Raw genomic sequence first — 23327 nt, 5'->3', positions numbered from 1 at the left:
AGCACAAGGGGAACTAAAAGGCTTTTGACTAGCAATCTTTGGATACTGACCCATATGGATTTTCCTTTCAGGCAGTTATTGATCATAGATGACTCCAAAAATATTGTTGCTATGATTTTGCCTTGCATTTCCAAATTGGCAATTAGTTGTTAATTGCTGCGAGTTGTGTTTTTAGGCTGAATAAAAACTGGGATTTAAGAGGACTTGGCTCACAAGGAGAGGTAAATCATATTTTAATATAAATAAAAAAGATTAATAACTAATTTGTATTTACCAAATAAAAAGAAATATGCTTTATCTCAGACACAAGGGTCCACCTTATAATTCAGCTTCCTACAACAAAGACAATCATGCAAATTTAGCTATTACAGGAAAATAGAAACTGCTAAATGCTATGAGAGTACAGCACTTACCAAGAATGAATCTTTTATAACACGTTCCAATTCTCCCGATGATTTGCTTTGAATGGCAATTAATCTTTGAAATAAATCCAGAACAGCATTTTCAAGACTCGGTAAATGCCGAAGCCACAAGCTAAGTACTGCTGATTCACTTAGTACAATCTTCTTCCTTCGATTGTAAGGAAAACAAAAACTAATCTAGTGCTAATCATACATTCTCAATATTATAAATAGCATAAGACATTTTCAAGTCTAATACAGTGTGTGTAGCCAAAGATAAAAAAAAAAAAAAAAAAAACTGCACACAGAAGATGTTTGCAATACAAAATAGCCCAGTTATTTTTGTGAATTTGCATATTATTGAGGAGACTTGACTTATCCAGCACATCATGGCTAAAAAAGAAAGAAATAGTGTGAATTTTGCACACTGGGGTCATCATGCTATCTCTGTTGCCTCACAATATTCTGGCAAATTAGTGCCTCTCTTGACTATGGGATCAGGTAAAACCTGATCAAATGACTTGACTAAGATGGCATTTGCCCAGTCATTTACTACTGCTCACCAATTTGATCATGGGCTAATGGGCTAGAAACAGAAGGAGATATTCTTAGAAAGCATTCTGCAAGTGGTTTCCTGCTGATAAATAATTGAATTATAATATGATTTTTTTTTATAATCACATAGTTTGGCACACACCTGTATGCAAGTGCTGATTTTTTTAACTTTACCTTATGAGGTGATATGTTTTCTTTTATTTTAACTAATTTGTACTTAATCAAAATGTATAGACACAAAGTTCTACCACTTTGACATCTACTACTCTGTCACACTTTAAGGTTGGTCTTGACATCTACTACTCTGTCACACTTTAAGGTTGGTCCAATTAGCTTCACGAGCAGTGAACGTTCTTTAAAGTTTGCAGTTGGGCACTCAGTTACAAACTGTTACAAACAGTTACAAACCTCTAAGATTGTATGAGACATGATTTGTTGCTTATAGAACAAAATTAATACTATAAATTCACTATGCATGTGTGTGCTCACTTACCATATACCTTGTCATATTTTGGTAATGCACAACAGTCACTACTATGGTTATAACTATTAAATGTACATTTGGTTCAGTGCCTTAGTGTCAAATATTTGTATAATAGAGGAGGCTAATTTGGAGTGAAGGTATATAAGGAGTAACATTATTCATAAAATAGCAACATTTTAGTATGTGTTATAAACATGCTGATGAACCATTGTCTAATGCCTTTTGGGTGTCTATATGAGGGGAACTGTAGGAGTGTTCTTAAAAATTTTTAAGCTTCTGTATTTAAGAGCAGTCGCTACTGCTCTTATCCTTTGGATAAACTTATTTTGCTGATCATATGAGGAAGAAGGAATTATAGGGTATTAGAAAAAAATAGTCACTTGTCCTTGTTACAAGCATAGGTGCAGCCTGGAATTATTGAAAGTATCCTAAGCAAAATCCAAACAATAAACCGAAAAGTCTTTGACGAAATAGCCATTTATCTGACTTACCACATAATGGAATTGTTTATAGTACATAAAAAGAGTTCATCGAGAACTTCTGTTGGTTCAGGACAGTGGTAGATTAAAAGGGCTTCCAATAAGGGGACAATATCAGGCAAGGTATGGATCGGGATACACTTTACAGATATTGAACGTATATCCTCTGCGGAGAGCCTGGAGAACAATACATAAAAAATATTATATACTGCATGGGAAAGATAATACATTATTGCAGGGTTTTAAAATACATAAAATTATAGATTTTTTTGCTTTAATTTATTATAAACATTTCTCAAGTTCTTTGTTAACCTCTTAAGGACGAAGCCAAATGTACAAATTCTGATCAAAACAGAAAGTAAACAAAACCTAGCATTTGACTACATGTCTATTCAACCATGTCGCATTTCTTATTAAATGCACCCACACTTATACTATATCATTTTGTCTAGAAGAAACAGGGCTTTCATTTTACATCAAATTTTTTAATGCATGAAACATAATTTTATATGAATAAAATGCGCCGATGCCCCTCGGCAATGGGTTGTGGCTACACCTCCTCCGCATGCGTATTAGGCCTTCCCCATTGAGTCAATGCTTTCCTATGGGAAAATAGCATCAGTTACTGGACAAAAAGTCTGGTAACATTCCGGAAGTGACTCTAGTGGCTGTCTGGTAGACAGCCACTAGAAAACAAAAAAATAAACAATACATTGTGATGTACAGTGATAAAAATGAAACACAGCAGTTATTGGTTACAAGATGTGAATTCAAGAAGCGCCTTGAAGCCCAAAATAGGGTTACAGTGGTCCACTCCCCACACTGGATCAACCTGGATACTCAGCAGTCACAGGAACTTGGACGGAGTCAGGGATCAGTTAAAAAATGTAATATCTTTTATTAGGCACAAATCGCCTGATATAAAAACGTATTAAAAACAAAGAATAATAAACTGATAGTTGAAAATATCTAACGCGTTTCGTCCAATACAGATGGACTTCTTCAGAGATATCAATAGGCAGCAATGAATAAAGATCAAACATGCATAATCCCATCCCTCCACAAGTGCCATTTAAAGGCTGCTGAACCAGAAAAGCTGATTGAAGAATCTTTCAGGTGAGTGTTGCTAGTATATCGATCTTATTGTTTGTGAAGGTAACAAGCTCTCCTCATAGGTCTTCATGGCTTATTCTTTCAGATGATTTAGATCGTTGCTTGATTTTCCTGCATTTTCGCCAAGCTTCTTCAGCTTGCGTTCCACGTAGTGTTTCCAGTTCCGGTCAAAAGTCCTAAACATCGTATGTGTTCCATCACTATGGTAACGTGACTTCCAAATACACTGAAACTCCTATTCAGCAGTTCAGTGTTTGGAACGATCTGAACTTTAAATATAGAAAATGGTGGTGATGCCCCATTTTCTTGGTGGGCCCACAACCCCAATGGGTGGCCATGGAGAATGACTGGATACGACCCTTTGACCTCCCTAGCATGCTGTGGCTACCAGCTAACAGCTTAGACCACCCTTACCACCAGTACCGCCTCAGATCACCTTGACCCTCCAGGTTTGAGATACTCACAGATCTAGCTTGAGTTCTCCGGGCCTGTTCTCCCTATCTACCCCCATCAAAGCTCTTCCATACTGCATCCCTACCTTCCACGACAGACCTTGGCAGGTTAAAAAATGTACGCACCTATACCACATACACGCAAGGGGGAAGTTGATAGACTTCCCAACACTACAAACAACCCATGGCCTACCAGACACCTCACAATTCTCCTATCTACAATTAAGATCCTTCCTAAACCGAAGGAGACTACCTGCCTCCCCGCCACAGGATACTGAACACCCACTCACTGCATGGGAAAAGATATGTATTGATAAAACGCTCCCACCTCTGTAAGCCTATCCCCATGTGTTACAGAGCTATACTAGATTACCTTCCATTCCACAGATCCGCACCCGCCCAGCAATGGACTGCAGATCTGGGAACCGAGGTCTCCCAAAAACAATGGGGTCACCTGTTCACCACGACCAAATCCCTAATAAAGTCTGCTACACTACTGGAACAGCAGCGGAAACTAATTTACAGATGGTATATGGTGCCAGCACGTATCCACAAGATTTACCCAGACCGTTCCCCACAACGCTGGAGATGTAACAAACACGAAGGGACGGTACTACATATGTGGTGGCAGTGTCCGACTCTCCAACCGTTCTGGCGGGAGGTCCACAACCTATTGTTGTCTCTGACAGCAAAAAACTCTCCTTCCACCCAGCTACATACCTAGCTATGCTCCTCCAAGAAGAACTACCTAAATTTCTACAAAAGCTCATATACCATGTCCTATTGTCGGCCCATAGACGGATAGCCAGAGCATGGAAATCCCAGCACTGCCTCGCTGTGTCCACCCTACTGACGGACATAGACAAACAAGGCAAATACGAGCATTGATTTTGCAGACTATGGCCCCCCTCCAAAGCCACCGAAAGGGCATTGGACACATGGAGATTGGCAAGCTCTGCAAGCCAGAGCGAGTATATTGAAATGTCGAATATGTGATTGCTGTATACCCCCCCTTTCTTTCTCTCTTTGTTTGCAGAAAAGACAAATTAAAATTGTCAAATTTAAAATATATATATATATATATATAGAAAATGGTAACAGATATTTATTAAGTGCTCAAACAGAGATTTAAATTTTTAGAGGGAAATCAATCTCTCATTATAAATCACCCATAATAGGTGTAGATAATAATATGAGGTATGCTGGAAAAATGTATATTTTCCGAAAAAAAGTGATAATAAAAAATAAAAAACTGTTCACCATATCCAAGGTACATTGAATAAAAAATATATATACCAAAGGTAATGATATACATGTCAAATGGTCATAAAAAGAATGAATATGTAAGAAATATTTTACTAGAAAATGAAAAAAAAATATATATATATAAGGTAAAAAAATATATTAAAAAATAATTAGATCTAATATATATATATATATAAACTGTATAAATCTATTGAGATCATACATATTGTTAGGACCTGCAGGGGAGATGTTACTGCAGTCCCTTGTTCCTTTTCCAGCTGCTGAGTATAAGTGACCATAACTCCAGCAGGGGGTAGAGATGAATACAGCTTCACGACAATCCTTCCCAGTAGTTAGAGTATCCTTTCCCCAAACATGAGCCAAGACTTCATGAAGGGTGTAACAGAACTAAAGCTTTATTGAAACAGGCTGGCTTTTATGGGGGTCCTCATGCAAGAGGACCTCCCAAAACAAACAAACATATTACCAATCACTGTACAGTATTTTCTTACTACACGCCCCTTCCTCTGCCTGGAAGATAGTGAGATAAGTTAAAGGTTAAATCAATTATCTCCAGGCAGAGGGCACACATTTTACCCCAACATTGGAACACCCCTTTCCCCACAAGGTATCCCCACAAAATACATATCCCCTGATAGCCCCGATCTGGGAGGCAAACATATCCAAATTTCGCCCAGATCGGTTCAGGGGTTTTTAAAAAGTGTGGAAGTCTTAGTTTACCGACCACACACGAGGCTCCTGCCCAAAATGGTTCCACGAATTCCGTGTGTGGGGTCGGTCGCTTGGGAAAAAGGGCGCAAACTGTCAAAAGTCCCGAAAATACTCTCCTGGCTCATAGGAGCGATTGTTCCCCTGGTCCATACGGGGATAACTACCGAATGCCGCTCTTCTGGGTGTTCGGCAAGTTGGAGAACCGGCCGTCCGGTAGTTTTCAGCGGTACCTCGCACGGTCGAGTGTCCGATTTTAGTTCCGGACACTCGACGACCAAGTCCCGCTGACTCGCCTCGTGCGGACAAGATGGCCGCCGTTTTCTTTTCCTCGTGGCGGGCGGCTATACAAACAACGGCCACCCAGGGAACACTCAATTGTCGGTGATGCAAACTGCCGAACGGATAAGCTATTGTTGGCAGAAAAAGGGAATTAAACACAAAACATAGAAGAAAAAGGTAGCTGGGGTCTCTTTTCTTCACATTACTCCCCCTTAGTTCCATGGGTCGGCATACCCGCCTAGACCCTGCCGGGTTGGCTAGGGGATGTCCGGGTGGTAGCATTAAGAGTCCGAGTATGTCTGACGGGAAAGTCCATCCGCATTACCGTTCTGTTTGCCCGGACGGTACTGCAGTGTAAAATTGTATGGTTGCAACGCTAAACTCCAGCGTAACAACCGGGGATTGTCTCCCGAGACTCGGTTGAGCCAAATAAGAGGGTTGTGATCAGTTAGTAGCGTAAAAGCTCGGCCGTAGAGGTAGGGTTGAAGCTTCTTTAAGGCCCATACCAACGCCAAGCATTCCTTTTCTACGGTGGCATAGCTAACCTCCCGAGGTAGTAACTTCCGACTGAGGTATGCCACCGGGTGTTCCATGCCATCTTCCCCCACCTGGCTCAGCACGGCTCCCAGCCCAAACATGGAGGCATCTGTGTGAACGAGAAAGGTCTTATTAGGGTCTGGGGCCGCCAATACTGGAGCTTTGCTCAGAGCTGCTTTGAGACTTTGAAACGCTGCTGCACACTCCGGGGACCACGATACCTGCTTGGGTAGGGCTTTTTTGGTTAGATCGGTGAGGGGCTTGGCTAGGGTGCTATACTCGGGGACAAACTTGCGATAGTACCCTGCTGTGCCTAAGAAAGCTAGGACCTGAGTCTTAGTGCGGGGTTGGGGCCAATTTGCTATGGCCTCTATTTTGGCGGGCTCGGGCCTCTGTTTACCCGAACCTACCCGATGCCCCAAATACTGGACTTCTGCCATGCCCACATGGCACTTCTCGGGTTTCAGGGTAAGGCCGGCTTCCTGTAATTTGTGGAATACCAAAGCCAAGTGCCCCAGGTGAGCTTCCCATGTGCCGCTGTAGATGGCGATGTCATCCAAGTAAGCACATGCGAAGTCCTGCATTCCTTCCAGAAGTCGGTCCGCCATCCGCTGAAATGTAGCCGGGGCATTCTTCATCCCAAACGGCATAACCTTAAATTGGTATAGCCCGAATGGGGTGACGAAGGCTGACTTAGGGATGGCAGCCGGGTCTAGGGGAATTTGCCAATAGCCTTTACACAGATCTAAAGTAGTCAGGAAGTGTCCACTAGCCATGCGATCGAGCAATTCGTCGATCCGCGGCATAGGGTAGGCATCTGTGATTGTCCTGTCATTTAGTTTCCGATAGTCAATACAGAAGCGAGTGGTGCCGTCTCGCTTCGGTACTAACACTACCGGAGACGCCCAGGGACTCTGGGAAGCCTCAATAACCCCTAGTTCGAGCATTTCCTGGAGTTCCTTCCACATGCTCGTGCGTACTGCTGCTGGTATACGATAGGGCTGTTGTCTCAAGGGGTTTTCCCCCTGGGTCTCTACTCGGTGTACTGCGGCGGACGTGTATCCGGGTAGAGAGGAGAACAGCCCACCGTATTCCTGGAGCAGGTGCTTAGCGTCGGCCTGTTGAGGGGGGTCTAGCTTGTCTCCTAATCCCACTTGTTCTACCGTCCCGGGGTTAGCCGCTAGTAGGTCTGGTAAGGGGAGTCCCTCACTATCGTCTGTAGATGGGGCGCATATGGCAGCCACATCTTCCGAGCGTCCGTGATAGGGCTTCAACATGTTGACATGAAAGGCCCGTCTTACTCTTTCATCTGAACATTTGGCCACGATATACGTGGTGTCACTAATCCGCTCGACTATTTTAAATAGCCCTTGCCAGGCTGCCTGGAGCTTGTTCTTTTTGGATGGTCTGAGGGCTAACACCCTTTGCCCTATGTCCAGGTTCCTATCTCTGGCCCCGTGGTCATACCATTGTTTCTGGCGTTTCTGGGCCGCCCGCAAGTTCTCCCGAACGGACTCGGTGAGAGCTTGTAGGCGGTCCCGAAACTCCAGCACGTATGGCAGGACTGGGACTCCCTCCTCTCCTGTGTTGCCCTCCCAGTGCTCTCGTATGAGGTTCAGGGGTCCCCGGACTTTTCTCCCGTAGAGGAGTTCGAAGGGGGAGAACCCAGTGGACGCCTGAGGCACTTCCCGGTAGGCAAACAGGAGGTGAGGTAGAAACTTCTCCCATTGACCGTAGGACTCTGTGAACGCCGTGAGCATTTGCTTAAGCGTGCCGTTAAATCGTTCACAGAGGCCATTGGTCTGTGGGTGATAGGGGGAGCTGAATAAAGGTTTAACCCCACAGCTCTGCCACAACTGTTGCGTTACAGTTGCCGTGAACTGGGTCCCTTGGTCGGAAAGTATTTCCCGGGGAAACCCTACTCGGGAAAAGATCTTAACTAGGGCCTCTGCCACCGTCTCCGCCTCAATGTTGGAGAGCGCCACCGCCTCAGGGTATCTGGTGGCATAGTCCACCACCGTGAGTATGTAGCGTTTTCCGGAGGAGCTGGGTTTGTTGAGAGGCCCCACCAGGTCTACTGCTACCCGGTAGAATGGCTCGTCAATGATAGGTAGGGGTCTTAATTTGGCCCTAGGGTGATCCCCCCTTTTTCCTACTCGTTGACAGGTATCACAGGTTCTACAGTAAGACTGCACATCGGTGGATATTCCTGGCCAGAAGAACGTCTGGGTAAGGCGGTCCTTAGTTTTCTTGATACCCAGATGTCCGGCTAGCGGGATATCATGGCTGAGCCTTAGAAGCTCCGCCCTGTATTTCCGGGGTACTACCAGCTGCCTCTTTATCACTTGTGCTGCCCCCCTCCCCACTCCCCCGGTAACCCTGTACAGCAACCCCTTATCCCATTGGAATCCCTCGTGGTTATTCCCTTCTCTGGGTGTCCCTACTGCCTTCCTGTAACCGGCTAAGGTGGGGTCTGTTTGTTGGGTTTGGCCAAAATCTTGGGGGGTACCCCAGAAGGGGATAGGGTTAGGGGCGACTAGGGGGTTTTCAGTTCCTACCTGTGGTTCCTCGGAGTGTGTTGGTCCAGCTCGGCGGGCTTGCGCCCTAGTGGTCACTGCGCAGGCTCCGGCAGGTTCGGATTGTATCAGCTTTGAAGTTAGGCAGCCTAAATCATTCCCCAACAAAACGTCGGCTGGTAGTCCCGCCATAATGCCTACTTCCATCGGCCTGTCACCATGTCCCCAATTCAGCTGTACCCGAGCAGTGGGTATCTTGTGGATGGCACCCCCGGCCACCCGTACTGCTACAGTCTTGTTGGTGCGAGCCTTGGCAGCTACGGTATGCGGCTGTACCAGCGTAAGGGTGGCGCCCGTGTCTCGGAGCCCCTCGGCTTCTTGACCGTCTACGGTGACCAACTGTCGGTGGTGGACTCGATTGTCTATTTCAGCTTGGGCTAGGTCTACCTCATGTAGGACAGCCCACTGTTCGGAGTCGGGTGTTGGCTCGCCCACCGGGGTGTGCTGATAGTGGTGAGCGGCCGCCCTCGGCGTTTGTGGGGGCCGTTCCCAGCTGGTTCGGCTCCGCTGAGGACAGTGGATCTTGAAGTGCCCGGGCTGATTGCACTGGTGACATACCGGTGGAGGTTTCCGTACAAAACCAGGTTGGGGTGTGGGTGGTCTGGGGTTGGTCACAGGTCCTGGTGGTGGAGCACTGGACCTTACCAGAGGACGGTTCCCACTAGCTTCCCCCTTTCGGCCTTCGTGATGCTCGTCCGCCAGCTTGGCTGCGGCTTCGATGGTAGCCGGCTTTCGGTCTCTGACCCAATCCCTGGTGTCTGCCGGGGTGTGCTCGAAAAAATGTTCAAGTAAGAAGAGCTGTAGTACCTCTTCCAATGTGGTGGCTAGGCAGCCTTGTATCCAGTTTTGGGCCGCTCGATATAGCCTAAAAGCCCACTCAGTGTAGGAGTCTCGGCCACCTTTCCGTAAGGCCCGAAATTTCTTTCTGTAAGTCTCTGGGGTCACAGCATATCTAGCAAGCAGAATTTCCTTTACCTTGGCATAGTCATGTATGGCTGTGTCAGGAACTGCTCTGTAGGCCTCGGCTGCACGGCCCGTGAGCTTGCTGCTTAGGATCGATGCCCATTGCTCTGATTCCAGACCCTCCAAAGCGCATTGACGTTCGAAATCCTGCAGATATGCGTCAATCTCTGTTTCTCCGTCCGCAAAGCTTTTAAATGCAGCATAGTTAATTTTCTTTCGCTGTCCTCCATTTATAGATCCTGTTAGTGATGCGTTGTCTGCTTGGATCAAGCTGGCCTGTAGGGCACTGCGTTCTGCATTCACCTGTGCCAGGATTTGCGTTATCGCCTCCGGTGGTGGGTTCGGCCCATATAAATTTAGCCTCCACATCACCTTCCGCTGGAACTCCGCTTCCTCTCGGCTGACGTCCGTCACGCTGCTGGTTTGGTCGCCCTCCATTAGTTCGGCTATGAGGGTAGCTTTTCTTTTGTTGCTTGCCACCTGGCCTCGGGCTTCCAGTAGATCTTGTAGCGTCGTCTTTTTTAGTTTCTCGTACTGCTGGGCCATTCATCAGTTGTCTTTCTGCGTTCCATTCAATCCCGTCGCTTGCCACCAGTTGTTAGGACCTGCAGGGGAGATGTTACTGCAGTCCCTTGTTCCTTTTCCAGCTGCTGAGTATAAGTGACCATAACTCCAGCAGGGGGTAGAGATGAATACAGCTTCACGACAATCCTTCCCAGTAGTTAGAGTATCCTTTCCCCAAACATGAGCCAAGACTTCATGAAGGGTGTAACAGAACTAAAGCTTTATTGAAACAGGCTGGCTTTTATGGGGGTCCTCATGCAAGAGGACCTCCCAAAACAAACAAACATATTACCAATCACTGTACAGTATTTTCTTACTACACGCCCCTTCCTCTGCCTGGAAGATAGTGAGATAAGTTAAAGGTTAAATCAATTATCTCCAGGCAGAGGGCACACATTTTACCCCAACATTGGAACACCCCTTTCCCCACAAGGTATCCCCACAAAATACATATCCCCTGATAGCCCCGATCTGGGAGGCAAACATATCCAAATTTCGCCCAGATCGGTTCAGGGGTTTTTAAAAAGTGTGGAAGTCTTAGTTTACCGACCACACACGAGGCTCCTGCCCAAAATGGTTCCACGAATTCCGTGTGTGGGGTCGGTCGCTTGGGAAAAAGGGCGCAAACTGTCAAAAGTCCCGAAAATACTCTCCTGGCTCATAGGAGCGATTGTTCCCCTGGTCCATACGGGGATAACTACCGAATGCCGCTCTTCTGGGTGTTCGGCAAGTTGGAGAACCGGCCGTCCGGTAGTTTTCAGCGGTACCTCGCACGGTCGAGTGTCCGATTTTAGTTCCGGACACTCGACGACCAAGTCCCGCTGACTCGCCTCGTGCGGACAAGATGGCCGCCGTTTTCTTTTCCTCGTGGCGGGCGGCTATACAAACAACGGCCACCCAGGGAACACTCAATTGTCGGTGATGCAAACTGCCGAACGGATAAGCTATTGTTGGCAGAAAAAGGGAATTAAACACAAAACATAGAAGAAAAAGGTAGCTGGGGTCTCTTTTCTTCACACATATAAAATAATATGCACAATTAGATGTGTAAAAGGTGGCCTATATCAAGTGAAAATCTCAATACGAAAAATTTGCTTGATAAAACTAACTCACTAGAGAAAAAAGGATGAGAGATTGTAATCCCTTATATGAAGTATTTACATAAACTGACATGAAACGTAAACCAATCTACAGCATAAAAGTGGAGTGTCTGAAATACACTAAAGAAATTCATAAGGAAAATGATGGAAATATCAAGACAATCCATAAAGGGGGATAAGATATATATTCATGTATCAGTCCTGATTGTTAAATGCCTCAAATGTCTAGGATCTAAATAGGTTTTGGCAGTTTAATCCATAACAACCCTACCCCTAATCCTACACTTAAACCAACTCTAATCATACACCAACCCTAAACTTACCCATAACCTTAACCCTACCCAATCCCTAACCTTAATTAACGATACCTTCAAACTAACTTAAATGGATTCCCTCTAATAGGGTCAGAAGTGGGATTTCCCAGCTCACACATAACAGAGCACTGGGATACTGCCCTCTACTGTGTAATTGCAGCATGAGAGGAAGATCTCCCGCTCATGCTGCAGCTCCTGCATGTTGTCCCTACTGATCACACAATACAGTTAATATGTTTATCTGCCATGTTAAAACGAGCTGATATTGGTGTACTTTGAAGTAGTGATGGGCTTAACACAAGATAGCCATATGGTATAACTGAATCCCCAAATTTGTTTGATTTTGATTAGAACTTTTTGTGTGTGCACTTTTCCTCAATCTGTATTTTGTATATATTGTTCTTGACGGCAGCACCACTGCTGAGATTTGCATATTTTGGGTGTGGCCCCAATTCCCATTTTGTTTCTATGCATATTTGGAATACTAATTGGCTGACCATCCCATCCATCCACTATAGGTGCTCATTTATAGGTGACCACAGGAAAGCATAGATTGAGAAGAGTCTCTGGAAGTAGATTAAGCAATAAGTATTGCAACTAGCATTTAAATCTCCCATGTTAACATTAGTGTTTGATCCACCAATATTGATGTACTGTGACGCAGTGGTGGGCTTAACAAAATACGGCCATATGGTGTAACTGAATCCCCCTTGTTTGCTCAGATAGGAGATTTTGAAACTGTATTTTTTTCAGTGTGCTGTTTCTTAATCTACATTTTGCATACAGCTGAGCAGTCAATCTAGGGCTGGTAAATATGGCCCCAGCTGACAGAGGGGACCCCCAGTTATCAACTGATACCTGGGTATCCACAGTGTGAGCAGGGATTTAACTGCAGATAGAAACGTCATTAAAGCCCACTTTGTGGAGGATACTAGGAACTTAAATGAAAATTATTTACGGTTTCATTTAAGTTCCTAAAAAAAAAATTTTTAAGGGCTTAAATGAAAATTATTTGCATTTTTATATTTTGTCAAAGTGCATTATAACATATGAAAATAATGTGTTTTTTAGGCAATAAGTCATTATTATTGGATCAAAGATTTGCATGTACATCAGTACAACCAAAATAATGTAATACAGTATTTAAGAGATCACACTATAACGAACTAAATCTAAACTCTGTCATTTGAAATGGCAGAAAATGAGAATGTTATCCATTATGTTTGGTTTATAGTGGCATTCCAGTCACTAATGGTGCTTCTGCTGCAATTATTATTATTTCACAGAGCACATACCTAGGTTTACTGCAACCACCCACAGACTGGCAGCCTTTGAGCTGTGAAATCAGTGATGCAATTGTCTGCAAAATAAAGGGCCAATATTAATACAACCCCATACACAATTAAGAAAGCTATTTGTAATTGCAAACAAATGAAGAATTATAGTTTTTCACATACAGTAATAAACATTGCTGTGAATTTCGAGTGCATATATATATATATATATATATATATATATATATATATATATATATACTCTTATTAGGCCCCAAATGTAAGTACCGGTAATATGCCATATCTTTTTTATTTATTTTTTTACATGGCTAAACTAAAGTCAGGTCAATTTTAATTTTCAAACATGCAATTTTGAGAGACTGCTTTGCTGGGTCCATGTATCACCTGAAAGAGACCATAAATCCACCAATGCAAATTAATCTTTAACATTTCTTTGTGTCTGCACAATTCTCCATAAACTATATGTGTGCATGAAAAATATAAATTAAATTCTAGAATAAGGACTTATTCTAGAATTTTTTGTATCCTTAACACAGGAAAAATGTATAAACTATGGCTAACAAGGCCACACTCTGGACATGGCAAATGGGGCACCAGCTCTGTGCTTGCAAGTAACCAGCAGGTGAGAGAGCCACGAGCACTAAACCATAACACCCAACATTTCAAACGGCCAGAGAGCAACAATTTAATTGTAGGGGTATGACTAGGGGGTAAGGCTGTTGTGAGAAATTTAAATTGACTAATTAGTAACAATTTTTGAAACTAATATGTAATTTAGAAGAAAGTATATTATTTATACGGACTGATTTCCAAACACAGAGGACCAAGACCAAAGCAGACAAATGGTTGTAAGCTATGTACTGACATAAGACTTTGTGAAGGCCCAATCATTATTAAAACATTCTTACGTTCTTCAAAAGTTTTCCATGGTAGCCAGCAGTGGTCCATCCAAGTTGGGCAATAGCTTTCCATTCCTTGTGAAATTCATGTTGAGAGCCAGAAAAGAGACTGCACAGCAAGTCCTAGTAACAGAAATAAAAAGAAGAGAGGAGGTGATACAGGTTTATCTTAGGTTAGTTTAAGCAAGTTTAAAGAAACTCTTAAAGCACCAAAACCACTACATCTTATTGCTGTCCCTTTTCTATGACATGGCAATGTTTAACATTCAGCAAAACATGACTAATGGCTGCCAAGAGTATCTCTTTCTCCTTAAGACATTTGATTTCCAAATGTCTGTACATTTGGTGTTGTCACCTAGAGCATGCTGCACTGGATAGAAAAGCTTTGGACTGGCAATCGCGTCGATGAGAAACATCTTATTGGATCAGAGATCATCAGGATTGATGATTTTATTGTGGGTGGAGGATTACAAGTAAGTTGTATGGCTTTCTTTTAACTTTTTTAATGGGAGGCCAGTAATCTACACTAAACAATAAACACTCTTTAGTAAAAAAAATATATACCATTGATCATAGGAACAAATAAGAAAAAGATCTTCTATTGCCAACGACCAGTTAAAAATGTCATCACATCTGCTAAAAAAAAAAAAAAAAAAAAAAAGAATTTTAAAAAGAGCTTACGGCACCCTCCCAGCTGTGCCATTCGTTAATGCCATACGTAACATCACACTAACGAGCCTGAGGGCACCAACTGTGATGGGAATCCAGCATGGTCAAAATTTAGTAGGCCAAGATTTCCATGTGGCATATGTGTGTTGTGTCAGTTAGTTAGCTACACATAGCTAGGATACTGTCATCAATGTACTGAGCATGTGCAGGAATGCAGGAACTGAAATTGCACTTATTTCCTCTGTCTTGGATGAGCCATGTGGTTTGACCAGATGTACAAGTCTATATTCTGCTCATTGATTGGTTAAAGGTATAAGTGGGTGTAGCTATTAATGGGAGGAGTTATAGTGCTATATAAGGAATGTACACCATGTGTTGGTCTCTCAGATATTTTTGGAACAGGAGTTCATCTGAGGCCCAATCGGTATGTTAATAAAGACTTCTTACTTCCTGAAGACCTGCATCCATCTCTCTGTGTTTGGCTTCTGCTAGTTTACTCGGTAACATAATTGGTGCATCGCACGGAAGCTGGCGCAGAGATTTGAGACGGTAAAGCTTTTTACCAACGTTCTCCACGGCAGCACCCCTGGACCTCTGCGTGGATCTCCTTTCGTCTCGGCGCCACTGGCCTTTTGTCCAGGAGATCATCGGCTTCTGCGCAGTGAGTACCGGGGTGCCCCGTCAATTGAATGTGAACCCAGGGCCAGGAACTAACAGGTAAGACTGATACCGTTAGAGCGGTAGACCCACAAGGGGTTTTATATTTGGAACCGGTTATTGGAATCTGCCCTGTCCTTAGGGATGGAAGAAGCAAAGGCGCACTGCTTATCTGGACATTAGACGCTCTGTAGTCAGCCCGTCTAATATAGGTGGTATAGTCAGACTGAGTTCTGGTGTAAATAGCTCAGGTCAGACACCGATGTCCTGCCTTGACTAGCATGCTAGGTGTAAATTTTGGTTGCTAGGTCAGGGAGATCGGCGAAACTAGCAGACTCGGTTGTATATTATAGTTTGCTAGATTTCACCCTATCTTAATAAGTGTGCTCTGTTGTACATCCAGCCACTAGATTATTAATAGCGTATATAGACTAAAAGGGTATTGGTGTAAATTCTGCCCTCTAGTTCGCTATATGTGGTGTCTGGGCAGCAAAGACTTATCGAAACTCTGGTGTACAAATAGATCGAAAGCTCTCGAGGTGCTGGCCAGTTAGAATAGTTGGGATTATTGTAAATGTTGTTAATTATATTGTAGTTGGTGAATTGGTTAAATTGTATGTCCTGCTAGAAAGCTTGAGCTCTGCTGTCTAGTGGGAGTGTGAATTGTGTGTATAATTGTAAAATAGCGCACGGTACCATAACTACTGACATGTACCATAACCACTGACATTGTGTAAAAATTACTAACAATTGCTGTCTATGTTATATGTATAATACCATAACTGTTACTAACTGATCTGTGACTTTAAAACTGTATTATAACCACTTACTAACTGTACCATAACCACTGACTGTAAAGATGAGATTACTAGAATGTGATATAGTTGGTTAGTTAAAAGTTGATTTATAGTACGGATAATTGTAGAGACGATTTATAGTTACAGAGATAAGTATCTAGTGTTTGGTAAAATCTTTGTGAGTGAGACGTCATGATATCACTGTATGTATGAGAATTCTCTGCGTGTTATCGTGTGTATGTTTGGCTTAGCAACTGTGCCACATGGTGCTGTTGCCAGGGAAACGAGTGTGACTGTTGGAAGTGTGTTTGGGGTATTGTGTTTCTTTGTATTAGATGCTCCTTTGCCAGTATGGGTGCGTCTGACTCAAAGATTGTTGATCCCTTGTCGTGTATGATGAAACACTTTATAAAGGAATATGCTGTTTGTGATTATGGTGTAACACTGTCCCCCAAAATATTAAAATACTCTGTGTAGCAGAGGAAGGCCTGTTCTGGTAACCAGTGTTCCTGTGGATCCTTGATCCAGATTTAATACAGCAGGTTTACATTGTTATAAATAATATGCTGGAGCTACACAGTAGTTTCTGTATACAGATTGTTGAAACACTGCTAAATGGATCAAGCTGTGCTAAGAGGAACAATGGAGTCCATGGTAGCCAGAACCTGTTTGTCCACTAAGGCCTTAATTTCACCTAGTTTGGACACCTCCCCCCTTGCATTTGATTACCAACTCCCTATTCATCCTCCAGAGCCAGAGTAGCCATTCCCCCACTCTTCCTCCCAAGCTAAAACTGGTATAGCTAGTATTTGCACTCCCCCTGCTCTATTGTCCCCGCCTATCCACATACCTATCTGTTCTTTTGTTTCAAACTCTTCTGTACCATCCCCATCCCCAACCCCCCCCTCCCCCCCCTCACTGATTCTTTGTAAATTTAAACTGACTTCCTTTTTGGTAGGAGTGTATTTTAGTATTGAATTTTTTTTTTTTTTAATTCTTTATTTTTGCAGTGCTTATAATGGTTACAGGTTTACATATGGTACCCCAACGGCATTCCATACGTTGATTGCTAAACATTTGTTACAGTGGGTAGTAGATAGACAAAGCACTTTTTTGTTTTATGTTACATATTAAACAGGTTTAAACGTAGGTTGAGATTACAAATTACATGAAGGTAACAGATTATTAGGCATCGCTTATGTGGTATAACATGCTTTAAGATATAGCTAGCTGCGCTTAAGGTGACTAAGTAAATTAAGTGATAAACGTTATGATTGACGTCAGCATTTTACAGAAAAATATGCCAGGTTGCAAGGACGCAGAACATTGCTTTATAAGAAAGGAGAGTGTGGGAATAAACCAATCGTGTTGGTGCATAACAAGCTTAAATTGCCATTTTAGATATGGCCAGCTAATAAAACAGCGCGGTGGAGGTAGGCGCCTGTAGGCAACAGCATGGGAAACTCTGTAAAGGGTGCAACAGCGGTAGTTAAGATATATTAATGCAGCGCGCATTTCACCACAAATGGTGCTTAAACTGATTCTGATCAGTTGATTAGGCCATGAAAACGTCCTTGTGTGAGTCCCGCAGGCCAAGTCTAGGTAAGGATATGCTAGGGGCATATAGGGATACCCTTACATGTTGAGAGTTCATCAGGGTGGACCAAGTCTGCAGAGCAGTCTGTGCCTGTGCCGGGAGACAGTCCGGGACCTCTTGCCTGTTCATCCAATGCCCAGTCTGTTATGCGGTCGTTGGTCTCTCCGCTTTGGGCTTGCATCTCGTCGGTGTGGTCCTGTCACAGAGGCATGAGGTGGTAATGTGTCTGGGTGCCTCGTGGCGATCCTTCGCTCAGGGCCGCCATCTTGTGGGGCTGCATGTGTCAGAGTCCTGTTGGTTTTATTTTTTACCCCGCCCCCTGTCGCCACTCACTTTCTATGAAGTTTTACCAGGTGAGTACGTGGCTTGGTGACAGGCACTGTTTTCTTGTTCTCCGGGAACATAAGGGCTTCCAGCTTGTCCCAGAACGCCTGGAAGGTCCTGTTCAGCCGGTGCTCTATATCTAGCTGTTCAGTGTAGGCTTTAGGAGAGGTAGCTGCCTCCGCCATTTTAGTTGTTTTGCCTCCGCGTGTTTCAGGCCCCTGCATCTCCTCAGCCTTTTCGCCGGGTCGTTCCAGGGTCTCCTGAGGGTAGACCGGGATAACCCCCACCGGTCCGGGGGGGGGGAGGGGGAGGCTCGGGTTGGTCGTTGCCGCTGCTGGCACAGAGTCGGGTGAGCGTCCGTCTCACCTCGGCTCGTTCAGGCATAGGCCGCAAGCCTCGGGCTGGTCTGTTCAGGTTCCGGGGTGCTCATGTCGGGTATCACCGTGTAGAGCAGCTTCCCCCGATCTAGAGTGTGGCTATTTGTCGCCGGAATTTTGCGGGTAGTGGGGGATTTTGCCCCGAAATCTGCTGCCAAGCGCAGGAGCTCCAGCCAGGCAAGTCTGCTCGGTTTGGCCGGCAAGCTCCGCCCCAGTATTGAATTTTATTAACAGTTAAATTGTGAGGAGGATTCTTAATAATAATAACTAAGTTTATTGGATTAGATAATTCTCAGCAATGACATTGTACCATAATCATTGAAATAGCACTAAAACTATTGAACACAGTGTAAAATACAACTGGAAGAAATGATCAATGGTATAAGATGCTAGAGTACACTTTTATCCTTTTTTAGTTACTGGATGGGCCCCTCCCAGCTTTGTTCAAAATATCCACTTTACTAAAATACAAATTGAGATGTTTAATTTACCATAGAACTAAAGATTTATTCAAGCCTAGATATCAGGGTGAACAGTGATTAAAATAAGCAATAATAAAATAAGCACATAATTAAAGTTTATCTGCTTCATTAGACTTTAGGGAGGCACTCTAGGGCCACCTACTGGCTATCTTCGGGAGGTACATTGATTTACATTGTTTAAAATATTAATGACGTATAATCATCTTTAACTCTATACTGACATACAATAGACAGAAGTAGGATTGCTATAAGGTTTTATTTTATGTATAAATATATTAAAAGTTAAGTTTTATTATTAGACCCATAAAGATTATTTTGATACAATTACTTACCCTTTGGTGACACCTACGGGTAGGTTTTTGTTTAACATTTTTTTTTTTTCCATCCGCCAAATGCTGACTAGTAGAATTAGCTCACCCCCTTCCACCTACCTTACTACCCCTAGACCGGAACTTATTATAAAACAGCCTTGCCGAAGTCCCATATTAACCCGACAGATGACTGGTGCCCTCCAACCTCCGACTTACACCAGGCCCAACACACGTGCATGAGAATGGCCAAATACAACGGGCTGATCCAGTGTTTGTATATGTCCCCTTCACTACAACTGATTTATTTAACTGGAAGACTCATAACTCTTCATATACTGACAAACCTCAAGTTATGACAGATTTGGTTACTTCTATTATCCAAACACATAATCCCACCTGGGCCGATTGCCAGCAATTATTATTAACTTTATTTAATTGTGAGGAAAGGACCCGGATTAATCAAGCGGCTATTAAAGCGCTTGAGGAAACGGCCCATACTCAAAATCAGGCCAATCCAGTTGCATGGGCTGCAGCCCATTATCCAAATGTCGATCCAAATTGGAATGTGAATGGTGCCGACATGCCTCAACTAAGGGCTTATCAGGAAGCCATAATTGCTGGCATGAAGGCAGGAGGGAAGAAGGCAATTAATATATCAAAGACGGCTGAGGTGTTGCAAAAGGTTGATGAGTCACCTAGTACCTTTTATGAGAGATTATTGGAGTCATATAGGTTGTATACTCCTTTTAATCCAGAGGCTCCTGAGAATTCTAGGATGATTAATTCAGCATTTGTCAGCCAGGCCCAAGGTGATATTAAAAGGAAATTACAGAAATTAGAGGGATTTGTAGGGATGTCCATATCACAGCTAATGGAGGTTGCAAATAAGGTGTATATGAATAGGGAAACTGAGACAAAGAGGGAGGAAGAACGTAAAATGAGGAAAAAGGCAGATATGCTAGCGGTAGCTATCTCAAGTGTAGAAAGACAGGGAAGGGAAGTGAATAGAGGAGACGAGAATAGACTGAGCAAGGGACCTTTAAGTAGGAATCAATGTGCGTATTGTACAAAGGAGGGACATTGGAAGAGTGAGTGTCCACAGAGAGAGCAGTATGAAGGTGATAGACAAGGAGAGAGAAGGGTACGAGGAGGTTATAGTGGTAGTTATAGAGGAAGAGGAAGTTTTAGAGGGAATGGTGGGAATAGTAGAGGAAGTGTTCAAGGAGACAGATACTATCCACCCACGCAGAGACCCAGAGAAAGAGAGGATAGAGATTTTGTGGGTCTGGCTGACACTATCATGGAAGACTATTGATACCGACCGGGCTCCATCCCCCTTGGTCAAGCGGAGCCTATGGTCGATGTAGCAATAGGGGGAAAGAAGTTATTTCATGATTGACACTGGTGCTGAACATTCCGTGGTGACTAAGTTGGTAGCTCCTCCTTCTGAGAAAACTATAACTGTGATAGGCGCAGCTAGACCGGTTCTTAAGAGTCGCACTTGTATTCTGGGAGGCCATTTGGTGAAGCACCAATTCCTATATATGCAGCAGTGTCCGATTCAACATATGGGATGTGATCTATTATCGAAGCTTCAAGCCCAGATAACCTTTTTACCTAATGGATCAACATCTCTGAAGTTTAATAAATCACCTGGCATAATGGCGGTATTGGTGCCAAGGGAAGAAGAATGACGCTTCTATTCCATAGTGACAAGTGTAAACCCTAAGAGTGATGAATCTTTATTTGACATTCCAGGAGTATGGGCAGAAAATAATCTTCCAGGACTTGCCCGTAACATCCCACCGATATATGTTGAGTTAAAGCTCGGGGTGTATCCTGTTAGCCTTTGTATGTTGTTCTTTTATCTACCCCAACAGCTGTAAAGGTGGCAGAGGTGACTCAGTGGATTCATCATTCTAGGGTTAAACCAGCATCAGACTCTTGGCAAGCTATCCCAGATCCTGAAAATCCTTGCAAGATCCAGTTAAAGCGGGCAACTCAGTCGGAGTGAGAAATAATACGAGAAGATATTGGGACATTTAGAATAACAACAGATATCAACAAGTAGGTGTTTTGACGGCCATAATAAAGCCTGACCACCTGCCTACGTTTCATAGCCAGAGTGTCTCGAAGGGACCTCTGTGAAGGAAAGTGAGGATCAGAAGAACGCCAATCCTTGCAGCCCTCACAAACGGGAAGCTGAGGTGCCGTTGCACGGTCAAAAAAAAATGAGGAATTTTGAAATGATGTGTTATATTGTGTGTTTAGGTATTTGTGTGATTTTTCAGGAAGATAAGAGTACAGACATACCGAATTGCGATAGTTGCATTAAGACTACTAAAACAGGTAACCAAATATCCCAAACTCTCATCTGGCACTCACAGTATGAATGTAAAGGATCTGCGTCTAGGTGTAGGTACTTAGATACTGATTATAGTGTGTGCAAGCCAATATCAGGAGAGTCTAAATGTTTCGATCCCCAATTCCAACCCCGTACAATTTGGTTGGTAATTTGGAATAGTAATTCCCAGGGAACTTTGAGAAATAGGACTGTGATAAATACCATACATTCTACGGGTGTTCTGCTATTTGATGCATGTAAGGCGATTTCTGGTAGTAGAAAACCTTGGAATGTATGTGGTAATCTTAAATGGAAACTAACTTATGGGTTTAATGATAAATACCTATGTCCCAGTAAAAGATCTACTGATCCTGATTGCCCAAATAGAGATTATAATTTTTGTCCCTATTGGTCATGTGTAGGTTGGGCAACCTGGGGAAAAAACGTGGATCAAGATATGATTATCCAAAGGTTGCCTACCACACCATATTGTAAAACTATGGAGTGTAACCCTGTGCATATGATCATTTCCAATCCACAGCACTTCATTGATAAGTTTGGGAATCTCTTTGGGTTTCAAAATATATGGTACAGGAGTAGATCCAGGAACAATAATATATGTAGGTCTTGAAACTGAGACAGTGGCAACTCAAACTCATCAGGTTTTCCATTCCTTTTATGAGGAGATGAGTGTTGAGGATAACATTAGCCATAATGTTAAGAACCTATTTATTGATTTGGCTGAGAGTATTGCGGGTAGTCTTAATGTAACTAATTGCTATGTGTGTGGAGGTACCAATATGGGAGACCGGTGGCCATGGGAGGCAAAGGAAATATGGTACCCTGGCTCTGAGACATATGAACAACAGATACCTTTTCAGTCTGATAATCAAGTAAGTACTAGAAGTAAATCGGTATGGCGGTTAAAAACCTCCATTATAGGTCATGTTTGTATAGCCAGGAAAGGGACAATGTATAACACGTCTGTAGGTGAGCTAACTTGCTTGGGACAAAAAGCCTATAATGTTAATACTAAAAATACTACTTGGTGGTCAGCTTCAAATGTCTCGGAGCCTACTTATCCGTTTGCCAATTACACTCATTTAAAGGAGGTATGGTTTGACTTATCTGCTACATCTAGTTGGAAAGCCCCAGCAAATTTATACTGGATCTGTGGTAAGAAAGCTTATTCAGAGTTACCACAAGATTGGGAAGGGGCATGTGTGTTAGGTATGCTTAAACCATCCTTCTTCTTGTTGCCAATTGAGACAGGAGAGACCTTGGGAGTTAAGGTTTATGATGTAAATCATAAAAGGAAGAGAGCATCCTTAAATATAGGTAGTTGGGAAGATGATGAGTGGCCCCCTCAACGTATTATTAATTATTATGGACCTGCTATTTGGGCAGAAGATGGTACTTATGGATATAGAACTCCGATATATATGCTCAACCGTATTATAAGATTACAGACAGTGGCTGAACTTACCAGTCACATGGTTAAACTTGCGCATATACCAACTCAGATCTGGAATGGGTATAACCCAAGTAGTTGGTTTGTAAGTTGCTATGAGCAGTTTGGAGGGATTAAGGCACTAGTAGGAGGAGTAGTATTTATTATATTCTTATGTCTCTTTCTGCCCTGTCTAATTCCATTAGTGGTCAGATCTTTACGTAGTATTATAGAGAGTACTATAGAGAAAAAGACAGCGGCTCATGTAATGGCTGTCTATAGATATGATCCTCTAGCCCAGTGATGGCGAACCTTTTTGAGCCAGAGTGCC

General features: G+C 43.2%; 1 protein-coding gene across 1 annotated transcript in view; it reads right to left on the bottom strand.

Annotated features, from left to right (window-relative positions):
- FANCC (FA complementation group C) overlaps positions 1-23327 on the bottom strand; it is a 220412-nt gene that overhangs the window by 49717 nt on the left and 147368 nt on the right. The window contains exons 5-8 of the mRNA XM_063454967.1: positions 13998-14111; positions 13090-13154; positions 1932-2096; positions 414-570 (exon numbers count right to left, since the gene is read on the bottom strand). Of these exons, the coding sequence (XP_063311037.1) occupies positions 414-570; positions 1932-2096; positions 13090-13154; positions 13998-14111 (501 nt within the window). The remainder of the gene's footprint in view (positions 1-413; positions 571-1931; positions 2097-13089; positions 13155-13997; positions 14112-23327) is intronic.

Source organism: Pelobates fuscus, chromosome 5 (genome assembly GCF_036172605.1).
Source record: "Pelobates fuscus isolate aPelFus1 chromosome 5, aPelFus1.pri, whole genome shotgun sequence".
NCBI classification, from domain to species: domain Eukaryota; kingdom Metazoa; phylum Chordata; class Amphibia; order Anura; family Pelobatidae; genus Pelobates; species Pelobates fuscus.
Note: the sequence above shows the minus strand (reverse complement) of the source record. Positions and strands in the feature narration are given on the sequence as shown.